This window comes from Panthera leo, chromosome A3 (genome assembly GCF_018350215.1).
Source record: "Panthera leo isolate Ple1 chromosome A3, P.leo_Ple1_pat1.1, whole genome shotgun sequence".
NCBI classification, from domain to species: domain Eukaryota; kingdom Metazoa; phylum Chordata; class Mammalia; order Carnivora; family Felidae; genus Panthera; species Panthera leo.
This window is the reverse complement of record NC_056681.1, coordinates 86,222,635-86,242,359: the sequence shown is the minus strand read 5'-3', so window position 1 is coordinate 86,242,359 and position 19,725 is coordinate 86,222,635. Positions and strand designations below refer to the sequence as shown.

Here is a 19,725-nt window from a genome sequence, read left to right as displayed (position 1 = left end):
TTTCCTGCTTTGTTAAAGATTAGTTGGCCATAAGCTTGTGGGTCCATTTCTGGGTTCTCTATTCTGTTCCATTGATCTGAGTGTCTGTTTTTGTGCCGTACCATACTGTCTTGATGATTACAGCTTTGTAATACAGCTTGAAGTCCGAAAGATTTTATTTTTTTAAGTAATTTCTTCTCCCAACGTGGGACTCAAACCCACAGCCCCAACATCAAGAGTCTCGTGCTCCACAGACTGAGCCAGCCAGGAGCCCCCAAAACATTTTTGATCTATTATTTTGTGCTAGGGTTTATACTAGGTGTTGGATATGCAAAAGCTTGGTCTAGCCTCAAGAAAATTAGCCCAGCAGGGAAATACACAAGAATGAGAGAGGTTAATACATGTCCTTAAATCTGTCTGAGGAGACAAGATAGATTTTCCCCAAGAAGTAGTAGCATTTAAGTAGAGGTGGGGTGGGGATTCCACAAAGAGAAACCGATGTGTACAAAATATTTGAGAATGCTGGCCCAGTTGGGAAACTGAGTAGCATTGTTGGAATGTAAAGTGCCGGGAGGTGGGTAGAAAGACAGCAAATGTGAGGCAAGGCCAGCTATCTGGGGTCAGAAGTCCATGCCATGTTCTGTATGCCAGTCAAGTTTTTATTTGATTCCAATCTGGAGCCATTAATAGTTATGATAACCATCTACATTTGACTAAAGATACCATTTAAATCTTCCTAGAGCAAATGCTTGAGTAATAAATTCTCAAAAACATCATCTCTCTCTGATTAAGTCTGTCTTGGCAGGACCGGTGCATTAATTCACAGAATTAATCGTCAGTGAGTCAAATGTAAGGCTGTCAAATCTAAGCAATTACTAGTCTTCTCAGGTGGGCCGTCAGAAGTCTGGGCCAGCAGAGTTTCATAAGTCCAGGAGCAGTGTTGTATCGTTTTGCCTTACATTTCCCCACCCTACCCCCTCTGCAAAAAAACTGGGGGTTAGGGAGGCAATGGATGAGGGTGAGGATAGGGTGAGGAGGGCGTTTAGAGGCCAAGCATATTACATAGAGCTTAAGTAGGTAACTGAATTGCCTGTCACCCGAAAGACTGGCCAAACCTGAATGGCGCTTTGCATCAAGAATTTTGATACCTTTCCTCCCTACTTCGCTCAATTTTCTTTGCGATTTTTCTGCAGCCTTATGTTCCTTTTCCATCCTGACTTGTTTATTTGTCCCTCGGGATCCCTTTTTTCAGGCCTCCCGCTTTCTTCCTCCTTTTTCCGCCGCTTCGTGGGGTGCCGGAGCCTGGGGCCTTGGGCTGCATTGGGCGCGTGCTCCAAGGCTATTTGCTTTGCTAACAATTCCATCCTGTTTCCTTAACGCCCGTCTTTCCCTGCCAGCCACCGAGTTTCTGCCTCCCCCACAGCGTGGTTCCTCCAGCTGCTCGCCTGGGGGCCAGGCGGCTCAAGGAACTCCAAGCGGATGCGGCCGCTGGCTGGTGCCACGTCTTCGCCGCCAGCAGGCCAGCGCCTGCGTGGGCTCGGGGGCGGGGCGGGGCGGCGCGGGGAGGCGGGAGCTACGCGTGAGCGGCGCGGACGCGGCCCAATGGGATTCGCGGGAGGCGGCGGCGGCGGCGCGGTGCGCGCCGAGGGGCGGGGCCCGTCGGCAGTTGCTGGCGAGCCCGGGAGGCCGAGAAGGCTGTCGTTGCCTCGGCCGTCGCATCCCCGAGGGAGTCGTGTTCGCGTGCCCCCGACCCCCAAGCTCGCCGATCGCCCCCGAGGCTCCTGTGTACGCACCTGACCTCGCCAGCCGCTCGCCGCTCGCCTGCGGACCGTGCCTTCTGCATCATGTGCGGTAAGGGGGCTGCGGGCGGGGGGCGTGTTGCGGGGCGGTGCTGGGGTGCGGTGCGGGCGCAGCCGAGGCCGGAGGCGCTGGCGGGAGCCGGAGTGGGGAGGGTGTGAAGTCTGGGTGCTGGGTGCGGAGGCCGGCCTGTGCGAGCGGGGGTGGGGGTGGTGGACCTAGTAGGGCACCTGAGAGGAGGGCGGGCCCTAGGGGGGATCTGGGGGGCCAAAGGGACCGGTTTTGCGCGGAGAAGGGAAACAGAAGGTAGATAAATGTCTTGGAAAAGGAGAGAGGGTAGAGGGAACTGAAGTGTGGAGGGGTTTGCCTTCAAAAGAGTACATCAGGTGAGTGAGGCAACCTGTGGAACATCAGGTGAGATCTCTCGAACTTATCTTACATTCTTCTAGGATTTATCTTTTAAATACATTTATTTTTAGTTGCTTTCTTTCGGGCAGGCCCAGTAGAAGACAGAACTATACATAGCTAGAGCTACGACAATGGCATTATAATACACAGTCTTACTTCCTGCTACTCCCTGTCTCAACAGAAACCATTGCTAATCAATAAGTTGGTGAATGGGCTTAGACCTAATCCTCTAGTGGAAGAGACCTGAAAGTGACCATAACATGCTTTATCACGTGCATTTGCACCCATTTAAAACACTTACCTATGAACAGTGTTGGTGCACATTTAATAAATGTTTTATCAAGAGCAGTTAAAACATAGGTCCTTTTATGCTATGTTTTGAGACTTAGTAGTTTTATTGTTACCTAAAACTGGTAGTAAAGGGAACTGTCAGAATTATATCTGAAATGATTGATAAGCACTCAAATAGGTATTAACTTGGCCATTGTCAGTAAAAATAATTGTATTCTTACCTCTTTCATTGAAATTTACAACTAACCTTATCCCTGGAAGAAGGAGTGCTTTTTTAAGAAGGGAAGTAGAATTGTAATGGAATTGAAGCTATCTGGGAAACTTATTCTTTATAGCCTTTTGGAAGAATACCCTAGAGGAGGTAGCTTGTACTCATTAGTTTATATTTTTCCTGTATTTAACTTTATGCTAATTTCAGCTTCTGAAAATAAGGAGCAGGTTTAGAGTAGATTTAAAAAAAAAACCTCAAAAACAGAAACATCTATAAATAGTTTCTGAAATTATTGGATTGGAGCTGACTTTACGATCATGTATACTTTTGTTATGTCTGATTAGTAGAGTGGCTTTGAAAAACACATTAGTTTGTAGTTGTGAAGTAGTGAATTTGCAAAACTGGCTAATCCCCAAGATGACTTTTCCTGAATGATGAGGTGTGAGCCTAGTTAAATACCAGGCTTTCTGCTTGCAGGTCATCTTGTTCCAGGAAAAAAGGGAGTCTGAGTACCATAAAAGAAAAAGTCAGATTTGCTTTAGAAAGGTTCAGATAAGGGTGAGGCTGTGAGGGTGGAGACTAGATAAGTAAGAGTTTTCACACAGCCAACATCCCCATTCCATAGAGTTTTACTGTTGAGGAAACCGATGGGTTGTAAAGAAGTAGTATTTTGGGGGGATGGGTGGGAGGGGAAAGTGGGTGATTGGCATTGAGGAGGGCACCTGTTGGGATGCCCCAATTGGTTTATTGTATGGAAACCAATTTGACAAATTTCATATTAAAACAACAACAACAAAAAGTAGTATTGGAAGCATTTCTAAGGTCCTGCTTGTAACCCAGAACAGAGTTTTGCATGATTCTAGGAACGAGGTTCAGAATGTATTTCCTTTTTAATGTAAATTCTAAACTGAACTGTTAAGACATGGTCTTTATATTCTTCCCGCATCTCAATCATTGAAATAAAATTTCTAGACAGAGGAAGTGAGTGGGAATGAAATTAGATGGGAAAATTTAGAAGTTTCTTTTTTCCATGTTATTTTAATTCCAGTACAGTTAATATACAGTATTATATTAGTTCCAGCTGTACGATATACTGATTCAACAATTCCATACATCACCCAGTGCTCATCACAGACGGGTACCCTCCTTAATCTCCAGTACCTATTTTACCCATCCCCCCACTCATAGTTTTACCTTCTGATTACCTGCTGCCTAGTTTTCCCAAAAGATTATTTTGTTTCAACACTGTAAAATGTTGAAGCAGAAGAATGAAGATTTTGTGATACGCTTTTTCCAATCAGATGTACTGATAAGACTGTCATAATGTTTACCAGCTTGTGTTGGGATGTTAATAGTGTTGCTCAGGAAAAAAAAGATTCTACGGTCAAGTAAATGAGGTAAGCAATAGATTAAACAGTGTTGAACTGGCTGTTTTTATTGGAGAGTTTCTTGGAACCTTTAATGGGCTATTAAGTGTTGTGAATCTCCTAGAGAATAGTGTGCCTGTTTTCCAAATTTATTTTATCTTCTTATTCTTGGTTCTTAGAATACATTTTGTCCTTTTTTTTTTTTTTTAATATTTTTTTAAGTTTATTTATTTTTGAGACAGAGAGAGACAGAGCATGAACGGGGGAGGGTCAGAGAGAGAGGGAGACACAGAATCGGAAGCAGGCTCCAGGCTCTGAGCCATCAGCCCTGAGCCTGACGCGGGGCTCGAACTCACAGACTGCGAGATCGTGACCTGAGCTGAAGTCGGACGCTTAACCGACTGAGCCACCCAGGTGCCCCCATTTTGTCCTTTTTTATTTGTACTACCCTTTGTTTTGGTGAGAGATGGAAAGTCACTTAAGCTACCCCTAACTTTTAGCAGATTTGCTGTTGTTTTTTTATAAATGTAGGGTAATACTGTTCTTTTCTTTTTTAAAAAAGGTTTTTAATACATTTTTTTAAATGTTTATTTATTTTGAGAACAAGAATGAAGGGGAGGGGCAGAGAGAGACTCCCAGGCAGGCTCCATGCTGTCAGTGCAGAGCTCAGCGTGGGCTCAATCTTACCTTTCATGAGATCATGACCCGAGCTGAAATCAAGAGTCAGATGCTTAACCGACTGAACCACCCAGGCGCCTGGTTTTTTTATTAATAAAAACTGCATTTCTTTCTTTCTTTTTTTTAATGTTTATTTTTTGAGGGAGAGAGAGATAGAATGTGAGCAGAGGAGGGGCAGAGAGAGGGAGAGACACAGAATCCGAAGCAGGCTCCGGGCTCTGAGCTGTCAGCACAGAGCCCGATGTGGGTCTTGAACGCACGAACCATGAGATCATGACCTGAGCTGAAGATGGAAGCTCAGCCAATTGAGCCACCCAGGCCCCCCTCAAAACTGCATTTCTTAATTTAGTTTTCTGACTCTCTTTGTTCCTTTCGCGCTTTCAAAACAGTATTCTCCTCAGTAAGGAAAGCATGCTTGATCCAGTCACTGACACAGCACACATGGAATCACCACAGTCTCCGCTGACATGTTTTTTTCATTTTAGACAGTCTCTAAGAACTATAGGTCTCACAGCACAGACTCCTCAAAGTTGGCCTTGGCACACACCACATGTGGATTTTGGGGCTTTTCCAACCTCCTTGGTATAAAGGTAAACAGTTATATTACCAGGGGTTTGGGATAGCCTAGCATTGTTAAGAGGCTGTGTTATAGAATAGCCTATAGCGCTATGTCAAAGACAGGACCATTCTGAATACCTCTAGACGTTGTCCCTGGAAGAGCAGGAATACCCTTCTGATCCAGTGGTGTATATAAATGGAATTTTGTAAATGAGGCCCTATTTAGACGCAGTAAGGGAGCTTATAATTTAAATCCTTGGGGCGCCTGGCTGGCTCAGTTGGTAGAGCATATAACTTTTGATCTCGGGGTTATGAGTTCGAGGCCCACATTGGGTATAGAGGTTACCTAAAAAATACCTTAGAAAGAAATAAAAGTATCCTGAAATGCCTCCTTAAAAAGATTTTTGTAATTGGGGTGCCTGCGTGGCTCAGTTGGTTAAGCGTCTGACTCTTTGTATTGGCTCAGCTCATGATCTCACAGTTCATGAGATTGGGCTCTGCACTGACAGCAAGGAGCCTGCTTGGGATTCTTTTTCCCTCTACGTGCGTGCATGCGCGCGCGCTTCCTCCCACCCCCCCCCCCCCCCCCCATAAACATTAAAAGAAAGATTTTTGCATTTATACTAAAAGCTTTGGAAGTAATTGAGGGATGCTGAGACTGGCCGCTAGGGTAAATCATAGAACCAGTACTATTAATATATTCTTAGAAATTATACTGGATATAAAGTAGTTGTGAAAGAAAATGATTAATTGCTTAGTAAGTATTTCCTCAGTTGTGTTCTCTGGAAGGGAGAAGTTAATAGGTGCTGGTTATGAGCAATAGAAGGTGGGAGAGTTTTATAACACAAGTGTGGGAAATTCGGCTTTTGGAGAGTCACAATTAGCAAGATTAAAGTTTCTAGAAAGTTCTAGAAATAAACCTGTTAACTTGAACCCAGTATTTCTTAAACCTTTAATTATGGAACATTTCTTTCACTTTGTCCCTATTTAGCATCCTGCAAAATGGTGTTCTTTTTCTGTGGTTTGGGAATTTTTGACTGTACGTTTCAAGTAGCTAGAAAGCATTAGAAGATATTTAAAGTGATGGCTTTATACTTGGTGCTTTGCCCTTCAGAGAGATGACTAAAATAAGGGAATTGCCTTCAAGGAATTGCTGTTGGATTGGAAGAAACAGTGAATACACCAGTGCAATACAAGGAATGCAACAGGTGTGGATGATACCAGGAATTTTTTGTTCATCATTCATTACCATGTTATAGACTACGAGTGGAATGAATAGAAATTCAGAGACTAGTTAGGCCAAGAATGTTTCAGGTAATGGGGCAGTACTCTTTTTTTTTTTTTTTTTTTTTTTAAGTAATCTCTGTACCCAACGTGGGGCTCCAATTTACAATCCTCAAATCAAGAGTCACATGCCCTATCGACTGAGGCAGCCAGGCACCACAGGAGCAGTACTCTTATGTTGAGGAATAGTGCCAGCTGGTAGACTGTGAGAGATCTCATTGATGGCATTTACCCAACAGTGAATGGAGTCAGAAATAGGTTGAGAACTGTTGCCATGGGGTTTGAAAGAAGAAATAAGAATTCTAGGAAAAAGGGCCAAAAACCATATTTAGAGGCTGAAGAGTTCCAAAGTAGTGTATTGACTTGGACAGAGTCTGCAAAACAAGAAGAATGTCATTCATGTTTAATATTACAGAGAGAAATTGTATTTGGCTCTAAAGAAATTATTAGAAAACTTGCATGTATGAAGGCAGAGGGATCTGAGTTTGTATTGAGGAGGTGGGAGTATTGTGGAACTGAGGTCCCCTGATAGAGTTGAAGAGTTGAGTTCTAGCGCGGTGGTTCTTGACCTGTAAACTGTGAAGTTACTACAGGGCGTTCACTGCTTGATTCATACTTTAAGCCTTTTCTATAAAATTGTACAAAAGATGTTCTACATCATTGGATAATAAAAATTCAACCCACTATTATGTAGGGTCCTCAAAATATTTTGATGTTAATAAAAAGTTCTGTATGTAGAAAGTTGAGGAATCGCTTATCAAGAGTTATAACAGGTAGGAGAAACTGGCTTTCAGGGAGTAGTATGGGAAATGTTTCTCTATTTTGAGCTCATATAGAGGAATAAGGCACCTTGGAGTGGGTTTGCCATGAGGGGGGGACCTGTGCTTGGGAAAGTGAAGATGTTGCAGCCGTGTCTGATGAGCTCTTGCTGGTCCTTGAAAACCCAGGGGAGGGTGTGGATCTCTCTCTCACCAGACTGTATCCATATCCCTAGTAAGTCGATAAGGTGAACAGCCTCTGGCGTGTCGAACAATGTAGGAAGGATAAGAGAGTATATACTGTTAAGATGAAGATGAAAGCTTCAATTCTGTAGGTGAGGATCTACTAAAAATTGAGGAAGAAAGCGGGAAGAGAAATGGGGATAGGAGAATAGTCTAGATTCTAAGCTTTAGGATAATATCTGGAGAAGTTTGAAAGTTGGACCAGCAGTGAATTAACAGGGTTGGCCAGCAGTTGGGAGGGCCCCTACAGAAGTGGGCCTGAAATGGATGGACCTGAAGCGGATGGACTCTGCTGTAGGCCTGCTCGGGGACTCCAGAGTTAGAACACAGTGGGCCCAGAGGGGCTGGTTGTCAGGATGATGAAAAATTGTGGTGTGATGGGATTGGTTAGACAGAAGCGGGAGGGATGGAATGTTGGACGGTTTGCGGGCAGGAAGTACGTGCTTTTTTTCCAGAAAGATGATGCCATAGGTAGGCTGTGAGGGAGTGTGTAATTAGAGATGTCAGGGTTTAAACAGTGCTTTGAGTTCCAGAGTGTTAAATGTGTAAGAGAGAAGTGTTACACAGAGCTCCTTCCAGCGGCAGCGTGTATTTACAACAAAGTTGGGGATACTTGAACCAGCATTTTTGTAAATAGGGAAAAGATTTTAAACACTTAAAAAGCACTACTAATTGAAATTCCTCATTTTGTCATTCTATATGTTATAATTTTTTCTTGGTGTTTTCAGGATTGTAGAAAATGTTATCTCAAATATTTCCTCTTTTAAAGGACTCTTACCTGTAGAGTGTGCCTCTGTGATTATAGTGCTGAATATGTTTTATGACAAGCATCAAGTTGATGTGTATGTTTAATTACAGCATTATTTGTAACTGAAGAATCAGAAAAACCTCAACCAGGAGGGAAATGATTAGGTAAAATAAATCTATTAGGGAGTAGTGTGCAGCCATTAAATAGAATAGGGTAGATGCGTATATACTGACATAAAAAGATAGCCAACATCCTAAGAAACAGTATATATAGAGTCGTCACATTTATGTGTTAAAGAAGTGCCCTTTAAAGCTATGTACATCTAGTTTTATATATGTATAGCTAAAGGACTGTACATATACAGAGGTTCATAGCTGAAGGATTCAGACAGTTTGTATGGGATTAACAGTGGATAGCTCCCTTGTATGGATATACACAATTTATCCTGTAGCATTTGTGTACTTTGAATCTTTAATGATGATTATGAATGGATTATAACTTTCAAAATGAAAGTTAAGTGGCATTGCAGATGGATTTTGATACAGAAAGTATAAAATTTAGAGAATGAATTTGAACACTTATCACTGGTAAATTATACTGTCTGAAGTCTCAAAATATTGAAGGTGTCAAGGGAAAAACCATGTAAAAGTATTCTCATTTATAAGGACATAAATTCAGTCAGGCATAGGAACTTTAATAATTTAATTAGTCAACTAAGTTGCATTCAGTTTTCATTTCAGTACCGTTTAACAGCCTTTCAACCAAGTGTGTCTGTGACCCAGGTTGCATCTGAATATTTTGTTAAGCAGGGTGCTCATTAGTACTTTTATGTCATTGACTTTAAGTTGCAATTTTCCAAGAATGATCCCTGTAGGTGCAAGCATCCACTTCATTTAGGGGGATATTTATTTCAAGAATATTCCATTAATAAATAAGAAAACTTATACTTGGGAAGCACATGGTGATAATAGGAGAGGAAAATCTGTGCTCCATAAAACTAGTGTGTGTGGTATTGAAGCAGTTACCAAAGAGTAGTGGAGAGTTGATTTTTAGGCTTTTAGTAGTTAATCTAAAGTAGAACTGTTTGTGGGAGGTTTGAGAAGACAAGTCAAAGACCTGAAATGGGGCTCATTCTAGTGATTTCTATGCGAATAAGCACCATTTTGAGTTATGAATGCCTCCCTTGCGAACATGTCCTGTATGCCTGATTGACTGGTTATTTGCCATTATATTTTCCCAGCTACCCCATGAGTACACATAACCCACCAATGCCAGCAGGTGCACTTGTCTCGGGCCAGGAGTCCTGGCGAGGGGCTGGTCTGTAAAATTGACAGGTTCAGTCTCTTTTATCTCTCGTTTCTCTAAGCACGGATGACTTAGATTAATCCCCTCCCCTCTGTGTTTTCTTTTTCCAGCTCTGTTACTTTGATCTTAGAAAACTTTTCTACATACGTTGTCCTTTTCTTCCTTTCAATTCCTGCCTGGTTATGTATGGAGAAATGTTGCTCTGACTTCTTCCTCTATGCCTCGTCTTCTTTTCTTTGTTCCAAAAGTGAGCTCCAAAATGACAGTGATAATTACCGATAATAGTAGTGCTTCCTCTCAAGGAAAAAGCAGGTTTTGAATTGGAACACGATATGTAGTATTTTATTGAATTTAAGATGCCACTGATTGGGAAGTGCTCCATTATTATATAGATCACGAAGAAAGAGAATATGAATGTCTTAAAATCAGTGCTGTCAATATCTAAAGCCCTGAAAAGTATTCTGAAGATGCTTTCAGAATATGATAGGCTAGATGATCTGATTGTCTTTACTAATGACAATCTTAACATCACTAATAAGGGACCTACGGACAGTACAAAATACATACGTACATTGTGAGTAATTCTTGCCCTCAAATTTTAACCTAACTCAATCAAGTCTTTAGATCTGTCTCCCAATCTACAGGAACTACAAGGAATAGAGGAATTGGTTAGATTCTTTCTAGCTTAAGCAATTAGACACAGCCAGAAGGTGAGACATTCAACAAGAAAATTGGCCTCAGCTTGCCAGTAAGTTGGTGTCTGGGGGGAAGACAGGGCAATAGGGGAGACCATTCTGGATTCAGAGAGACTTTTGAGACAGAACAATCAAATATGAGATGTGGTTGGCATTCCTCATGCTGTTGTTTTTAAAATGTGGACTTCTGGTGCGCCTGGGTGGCTCAGTCGGTTGAGGGTCGGACTTTGACTCGGGACGTGATCTCACGGGTTCATGCGTTCGAGCCCCGCGTCAGGCTCTGTGCTGACAGCTCAGAGCCTGGAGCCTGCTTCAGATTCTATGTCTCCCTCTCTCTCTGCCCCTCCCCCACTCATGCTCTGTCTCTCAAAAAAGAATAAATGGGGGCCCCTGGGTGGCCAGTTGGATAAGTGGTTGACTTTTGGTTTTGGCTCAGGTCATGACCTCATGGTTTGTGAGTTCAGGCCCCGAGTTGGGCTCTGCGCTCACAGTGCAAAACCTGCTTCAGATCCTCTGTCTCCCTCTTTCTGGCCCTGTCCTGCTCATGTGCTTGCTCTCTCTCTCTCTCTCTCTCTCTCTCAAATAAACATTAAAATTTTTTTTAAAAAGTGAATAAGCATATAAAAATTAAAAAAAAAATTTTAATGTATATTTATTTTTAAGAGTGAGAGAGACAGCGTGAGCAGGGGAAGGGCAGAGAGAGAGGGAGACACAGAATCCGAAGCAGGCTCCAAGCTCCGAGCTGTCAGCACAGAGTCCGACGCAGGGCTCAAACTCATGAGATGATGACCTGAGCCGGAGTCGGATGCCTAACTGACTGAGCCACCCAGATGCCCCTAAAGAATTATTTTTAATGTAGACTTCCTTTACCTATGTTCTACTGCTTGTTTTCTTTTCTGGTTCAGTTCACATTGTACTAGTCCTTTTTATTCTAATTTTGTTTTTTCCAAATAAGTACTCTTTTTTGTGAATTCTCAGTAGGTGTTAACATGTACCGTAATAGTTGTTTATCTTTGGTAGTATCTGGTGAACAAAAGATTCCAACCATTTTCCCTTAAGGAAATATCTTAGTCCATTTTTCCCTATTATTAAATTATTTAGGTTTTATTTTTCACATCTTTGATATTTATAAGTTGTTTATTGTTACTGATATTGATACCAGGATCATTGGCTATAAGAAAAATTATTTCATCTATATAGTTTTGTAGGGTCCATGTGTTGCTTAAAATATTTCAGAAAATGTTTTAAACAATGCTCAATATATAGGACATAAACCACGAATTTGTTGATTGATTAATCTAAAATTTTTTTTTAAGTTTATTTATTTATCTTTGAGAGAGAGTATGAGCAGGGGAGGGGCAGAGAGAGAGGGAGAGAGAGAATCCCAAGCAGGCTCCACCCTGTCAGCACAGAGACTGATGGGGCTGGAACCCACAAACCGTCAGATCATGACCTGAGCCAAAATCAAGAATTGGACGCTTAACCAACTGAGCCACCCATGTGCCTCTCTTTTTTAAAGATGACTCTAGCTTCATGTTTCTGCACATCTTAGACATAATTATGCAGATGAAGATTTTGTCATAATTGTGTCAATTTTGTTTCATTAGTCAAATTTTTTATTAAATATTTGTTCATTTGCAGGTATATTTGCTTACTTAAACTACCATGTTCCTCGCACAAGACGAGAAATCTTGGAGACCCTAATCAAAGGCCTTCAGAGACTGGAGTACAGAGGATATGATTCTGCTGGTATTTCCTTTTAAAAAAATATTATAGGTTCTACATGATTCTTGAATCTATATAAAGAGGTTTTGTTTGTTGCCTAGATTCTTTAGTAATGTTTATTTTTGAGTAAACATAAAAAGAATTTTTATCTTTTATTATGTTCAAAGGGTTTATTCATGTAATTTCAACAGTATTACCATTTATATTACTTCTTATGGATATCTTCCTTTGTTGAGAATGTTACTATAAAAACATAAATCACCTGAGGCATGTTCATGGTAGAACAAAGTTCTTGAAGGCCTTACTTTATAAATTATCTTTTTTCTTTCTTGTAACTTTAATTTCTTTTTCTCTAAGGATTCCCTGCTCTTGGCATATAAACTTGCCTGAGATTCTTCCACGTTAAATAAATGGCAAAGCAAATAAAAATACCTTTTTGTCAGCTTAATGGTGTATTCTGGCTCCTTTCCTTAACCATGTTAGGGGTCCCCAAGACCACCTCCCAAGGAGGACTTAGCATATAGTTGTACTCATGACTAGGATTTATTCCAACAAGAGAATCCAGAGCAAAATCAGCAAGGAGAAAAGACACATGGGGTGAAGTCTGCAGGATATGAGGCACAACTTCTGAGCGTTTTCTCCTGTTGGAGTCACACATTGTGCACTTAATTCAGCCAGCTGTGACAACGTTGTGAAATGTGTATCACTGAAACCACTCAGTGCCCAAGCTTTTATTTGAGGCTGCTCGCATAGATCCCATCTGCCTAACACGTACCACAATTCTAGACTCCCAGAGTGGAAGCAGATGTTCAGTATAAGCCACATTGTTTGCAGTTAATAAGGTGCAGTAAACCATTCTTTATCAGTTAGGTAACCCTCCTGAAATCCCAGGTTCCCAGATGCCAGCCAAGGGCCAACTTTGCAGGCAGACCTTTCTAAGGAAAGCAGTGTAAAGCGGTGTCAGGCTTGCTATGTTAAGCCTTTTCTGTACCTTTGACATTGCCGAATGTAATGGGCACTTACTTTCCATAACTTCCTCAGTTAATAGAAAGTGAATTCCTCAGCTCTTTTGTTCATAAAATTCTCTCCTTCCTTAGCTTTTGGATAACACATATTCTCTTCTTAATATGCTGGTTCTTTTGTTTGCTTTGAGGGCTCCTTTTCTTCCACCTTTGCTTAAATATTAATGTTCCTTAAGATTCTTTCCTACGCCCATTTTTCTTACTTTGTATCGTCATGGGTGAGCTCTGACTTCATCAGCCTCCCATATGTTGATGATGAATAACCCATATGTATTTCCCAAGCTGCAGACATGTATTTCCAGTTGCCTCTTAGAATTTTCTTCCTGGATAAACCATGATATTATAAACTTTGCATGCCCAGAAGTGAAATGAACATACTCCCCACGCTGTTCTTTCTGTATTCCTTTTATCAGCAATCATTCAACAAGTCCTGTGAGCCTAGAAGGTATCCCAGACCCAGCCTGCCTTCTCACATTGCATCCAGCCAGTTCTACCCTCAGTATCACTGATCTCTGTCTTCATCACCACTGTTTGGTTCAGGGCCTCCTCACTTTTGCTTTCCTGTAGCTATCATCTTCTGACAGCTGTTCCTCCCTTTCAGTCTACTCCGTTTCCAAAGAGAGTCTTCTAAACATTTTTAGTTTCTCTACTTAAAACTACTCCATGCTTTTTTAGTACCTTTGGGTAACTTTTTCAAATTCTTTAGAAACTTAAGTAGAATTTCGAGGAATGTGTTCCCTGATTGTCCTTGTGTATTTTGCTTCTGAGGTAGGTGCCGATCTTCTGGGTTTCTCCATGGTGCTCAGGGTGCCACCCAAACTATAGTGCTTTTATTTTTCCCCCCAATCTGTGGTACTTGTATCATATAATCCAAACCCACACTGTATTGTAATGATTTGTTCCCTCTCTTCTGAGTAGACCCATTAGAAATTTGAAGATAAAAATTGAATTAATTTCATTTTTGTTTCTAGCAGCTATCATGTTTCTTGACATATAATAGGTTTTCAGTAAATGTGAATTGATGAACAAATGAATGAATTAGATGAAAAAATAATTTGTAATTAAAAGTTGTGTCTCACGATGATAATCTAAGTTTCTAAATCTAGCTTTTCTGCCTCTCGATGATTTAGGTGTGGGAGTTGATGGAGGCAATGACAAGGATTGGGAAGCCAATGCCTGCAAGATCCAGCTCATTAAGAAGAAAGGGAAAGTTAAGGCACTGGATGAAGAAGTTCACAGTAATGTACTTAGTTTGAATTTTGTCCCCTCTCCCCTCCCTTTGTTTCCTTCTCCCTCTCCTAACAAATTCCCTTTCCATATTTAGGGTTCATTTAAGAAAAGTGATGTTTAAAGTGGAAGGAAGGGAAGAAAAGTAGTTTTGTTATTATCTTTGCTAGTGTGCAGTATACCTTAGCTTCAAAAATGACCATAGTAACTAGGGGAGGAAATTAGCTAGGTACATTGTGTTCACAGCAAGCTCAGTATCTGAAAATGAAGGAACCACCATCCCTGAGGAAGGCCTTTCATAGGGCAAAGGTATTTTTAGTGGTGCACTTATTCTAGTGTCTTCACTTTGGAGTAAATGCCTAGTTTGGACATATAGTCAGTCTGGATGTTGCCCTTTTTAGTAGGTCTGCTATAATTAGGTAACTATCATGTTTTCTTTCAGATTTTCTTACTTCCCTGGTATAAAGTAGTTGCCCAGAGATACATGCTGCATTAAAGAGGATATACTTCTCAATATGTAGTTCATAACATTATGCTTAAACATTTTAATTTTTCACAGGAAACTTCAAAACAAAACGAAAGCTTTGAAGTAAATTGACAAAAAAAAAAAAAAAAACATTAAAAAAAATCTTCCACAAACCCCAGGAAGCAGTAGGTTTTTTATGTACCTGCTCAAATGGATGTCATGATAAAGGAGTGCAGGTAGAAGAGGAGAATGATAGACTTAGTCACTTTTTTTCCCACATAAGCCAAACATTTACCCTTGTAGTACTTGTTTAACAAATTAGATCAATACTTATGTTGCATGTATTGTGGGTAAGATTAGTTTAGGGATGAGGCAGGCACCCAAATAACTATACTTCAAAAACTGTAGTATAACTATTCGGTCTACTGTGTGTACCTGTATACCAGGCTGATTATATAGTTTCCATAGGAGAGAACAAACAAATTGCTTAAGGATTCAGGGGAGAGCTAGGTCCCACTTGAAGTTGGGCACTGTTGGAGAGACTTGGGATATATAAGGAATGCCTACTGATTCTATGTGGGCAAAGAGGGTGAGAAGGGAGGACCTTCTGAATAGAAGAGTGTCGGCAAAGGTAAGAATAGGGAAGCCAAATTTGATGGAATGGTCCTTTCACTCTACATTATAGGTAGTTGAGTGTGGGAGGCTGGAAGGCAGATTGTGACCAGAATCACCATTTTTGTATAACAGCATATTGAGACTTGCCACCTCCTGAAGGAAAGTCAGAAAGAGAGTGGAGGATTGGGAACTTGCAGACATTGCTGGGGAATTTGTAACTGATAAATCACTTTGGAGAGGAAGCTGGCAGTATCTAAATGGAGATGCCTATACCCTGTGACCAAGTGCTTCCTTTCTTGGGCGTATACTTGAAACTCTATGGATAAGGAGATAGGACAAGATTCATTGCAGCAAAATGGAGAAACAACCTAAATGTCTACCAGTAAGACAGCAGGAGACTAAGTTGTATGTGGTATAGTGAATGAACACATGTAGCTTTTGAAAGGAGTATACTGGATCTGGTTCTGCATATGGGAACGTGGATAGGTTGTGGGAACCTAATGTTGAGTGAAAAAATGAAAAAAGCATTCTTAGAGATGTGTAAAGTTAGTACCATTTAAAAAACAAAAGAATACTATCATTTGTGGACACATGTTACTGTCTCTATTAGACGTACAAAGGCACAGGTGGGGAGTGCTCCATTAACCTGAGAATTCCCTGGGGAGGAATGGGATGGGGCCAGGGCATAAAGGAGGCACCAATTGCATTTTTTACATTTTAGATCTTAAAAAAATCTAGAGCACAAATGGTTAGACGTTAACATTTGTTAACTCTGGGGGTGGGTATTTGGATGTTTATGGTATTCACCTTGTTACTTGTAGCAAGTTTCAGTTTTTGACCCGTTAAGACAAAAGAGAAAGGAAGTCATTTCAGAAAAGGCCATTAGATTGGTTGTCAGTAACTTCTGACTTCAATAGTAATAGATAACATTTATTATTGGTGTGTCCCAGACATTCCACTGAGTGCCTTACTAGTGCTTAGTATAACCCATGAAGTAGGTAAAACTATCATCTTCATTTTGTAGATGAGGAAATTGAAACACAGGAGTAAGTACTGTCATAGAGAGTAGGTGCTGTCATTAGGTGGTGTCGATAGTAAAGGCAGTGAGATTTGGTGGCAAAAGAAGGCTGTTATTCTAGGACGTGATAAAAATTTAAGATTGTTTTACATTTTACATCATGAGATGTAAAGCACGAATGGCTATTTGTTAACATTTGTTATCTCTGGATGTCATCCAGACTTGGGTTCCAATCCTGTTTCTGCTTCCTATTAGCTATGACCTAGGGCAGGTTCTCTGACCTCTTAGAGCCTCAGTTTCTTTATAAAATGGGGACAGTAGTACCTAGTAGAGCATTGTGAGGATTCAGTAACAAAATGAATTCTTCTTGAGTGCTTACTATATTCTAGCCATTGTGCTAGGCCTTGATGACACAGTAGAGAACAAGATAGGCAGACTCCTTGGCTCAGTGGGACTTACTGTCTAGTGAGATGGCCAGACAACAAACAAATATATAATGTTAGGTAGTGATAGGTGCTGTGAGGAGAAAATACAGTAGAGGTGACATTTGAGCAGAGACCACATTATTGTCTGAAGGCGGGAGATTTTAGGCAGAAGGAACACCAAGTGCAAAGACTCTATGTGGGCTGAAAGTCAGTGGGCTAGCCAGTGACGGGGAGAGTGGCACGAGATGAGCTGGAGAGGTGACTGAGGGCTAGGTCATATAGGGTCTTAAGAATGATGGATTTTACTACATATGCCATGGGAAACCATCAGAAAATTTTGCATAGGGGATTGACATGATTTAACGGGGTCACTTTGGTTAGTGTGCAGACTAGATTGTATAAAGGAAAATTGGACATCGGGAGACCAGTTAGAATTCTGTTGAAGGAGTTTGGTTGGTGGTTGCTTGGGTCATATTGATAGGGATAGAGTGATGAGAAGTTGTTAGTATCTAGCATCAAGTAAGTTCTCAGTAAATGGTAGCTGTTGTTATTTATAAAAGATGTATTGAGAGCTTTGATGTGTAATTGTAGAGGGGTGGAGAGAATGAGAATGTAAAGGTAAGTAGGGGCCAGATGGTGAAGGGCCTTGTATCCCATGGAAAGGTACTGGGACTTTATCTTGTGAGAAAATGGCTCTCTGGTTCCATGTTAGAATTTGAGGATCTTTTTATAAATCCCTGTGACCAGGTTTAAGATGATTGAAATGGGTAGCTAGGGATGCAGACCACTTTTTAAGCAATGGAAATCTGTTCAAGGATTTTAAGCGTTGTTTCCTGGTCAGATTTGTGTTTTAAAAGGACTCCTGATTAGCCAGTATAAAAACCACAAAGACTGCTAAAGTAAAATGCATGACTTTTCTATTTGAGACTTCTGAGCAGTTTGCTCTTCTTTTTTAAAAAAAAAATTTTTTTTAAATGTGTATTTTTGAGAGAGTGAGAGAGAGACTGAGCATGAGCGGGGGAGGGGCAGAGAGAGAGAGGGAGACACAGACTTCAAAGCAGAATCCAGGTTCTGAGCTGTCAGCACAGAGCCTGACATGGGGCTCTAACTCACAAACCGTGATATCATGACCTGAGCCAAAGTTGGACGCTTAACTGACTGAGCCACCCAGCCGCCCCAATGTTTCTTTGTTTTTGACAGATAGAGAGGGAGGGAGAGAGTGAGTGCACAAGCAGGGGAAGGGCAGAGAGAGGGAGAAACAGAATCTGAAGCAGGCTCCAGGCTTCAGCTGTCAGCACAGAGCCCAAGCAGGGCTCAAACCCACAGACTTCGAGATCATGACCTGAGCTGAAGTTAGATGCTTAACCAACTGAGCCACCCAGGTGTCCTGTAATAATTATATTTAAATATAGATTCTAGCATTATCTCTACAGCATGATTTAATATTGGAATTTTTCATTTTATATTCTTCAGAGCAACAGGATATGGATTTGGATATAGAATTTGATGTACACCTTGGAATAGCTCATACCCGTTGGGCAACACATGGAGAACCCAATCCTGTCAATAGCCATCCCCAGCGCTCTGATAAAAATAATGGTATGGACACATTCTGCATGCTTTGGAATGATTATAGAGAGATGGCTAATGGGAGAATGAAGACTCTTATGTTTTCATTATTTTAATTTTTTTTTAATCTGGAAAGTTTCGGACATAATCAGAAGTAGACGGTATGTAGAACCTGATGTATCTGTTACCCAGCTTTAACATTTATCAATACAAAATCAGTTCTATTTCTCTATATTCCTCCACTCAGATTATTTTGGCAGTTCTCCCTTTCTCTCCCTTTCCCTTGCAGTTTACTGTGTTGTTTGTCCTGTAGAGTTTCCTGCAGTCTAGATCTTGCTATTTGTATGCATCCCATGGTGTCATTTAACATGTTTCTCTGCCCCTTCTATTTACTATAAATTGGTATGGTATTGATTTACATGTGGAGGTATATAATGTTTAGGCATTTTTCTGTTTGTATTAGTGGCCATAGATCATTGCCAACATTAATTATTGCTTTAGGGATTTGTAAAATGGTGATAGTCAAATACTGTCATTCATTTTTCACTTATCTCAAATACTTCTATAAAAAGAAACTTCTCCATATCAACTGCTCAGTTACCCAGAGTTACAGATTATATACGAGAGACAGGATAAATATTTGATATTTTCACTTTACCATTTTTCAAAGATGAAGTGGTTCTCATGTTCTAAGATAAACGAGTTTCTTTTTATTATTATAAACTCAGATTTAAAATATTGCATTTTTTAAAAACACGGAAGTAATAATGTATATTGATGTACAAATTTTCCCATCTTTGGCCTTTGGAGCTAATTTAGGTTGGTTCCTGAGTCCTTTTGACATGACACCAGTAGGCTTAACAGTCTTTGTTATTTTCTGGTAGGTTGAGATGTTTCAGGTTCATCTAATTTTGCCCCAGACTTGGAATCAGCCATTTCTCTAAAGACCCTTAGTTCCTTTTAGTGGAAATGGTATATAAAGACTAGAAACCAGGTGCTTATTAGAAGTGCTCATGCACCTAGGCCTTTTAGGTGGACATAGCTCTGTGGGTGGGTGCGTGCATGTGGAAGTTTAAAGATAAAACACGGCATAATATTACACTAACACTTCCTATTCACATCCAACGCTGGAAGGTTTTTACTTGACCTCCTTGCTCTGATAGATTTCCTTCCGATCACACCTAAAAACTCCATTCTTAACACCTGCAACATAACTTATTTGATTTATTATGTCATCTACATACAATGGAATCCTAATACCAACACCATAAGTATGTTTACTGTTCTTTGTTAATTTTTTGTTAGTATTTTTGTCCTTAGAGTGTATCTCTTTAGA

General features: G+C 40.6%; 1 protein-coding gene across 1 annotated transcript in view; it reads left to right on the top strand.

The window, feature by feature from the left end:
* Positions 1 to 1,650: 1,650 nt before the first annotated feature.
* Positions 1,651 to 19,725, top strand: part of GFPT1 (glutamine--fructose-6-phosphate transaminase 1) — a 56,127-nt gene continuing 38,052 nt past the window's right edge. Inside the window, exons 1-4 of the mRNA XM_042932541.1 lie at positions 1,651 to 1,830; positions 11,964 to 12,071; positions 14,200 to 14,307; positions 18,294 to 18,419. Of these exons, the coding sequence (XP_042788475.1) occupies positions 1,824 to 1,830; positions 11,964 to 12,071; positions 14,200 to 14,307; positions 18,294 to 18,419 (349 nt within the window). The 5' untranslated portion in view covers positions 1,651 to 1,823. The remainder of the gene's footprint in view (positions 1,831 to 11,963; positions 12,072 to 14,199; positions 14,308 to 18,293; positions 18,420 to 19,725) is intronic.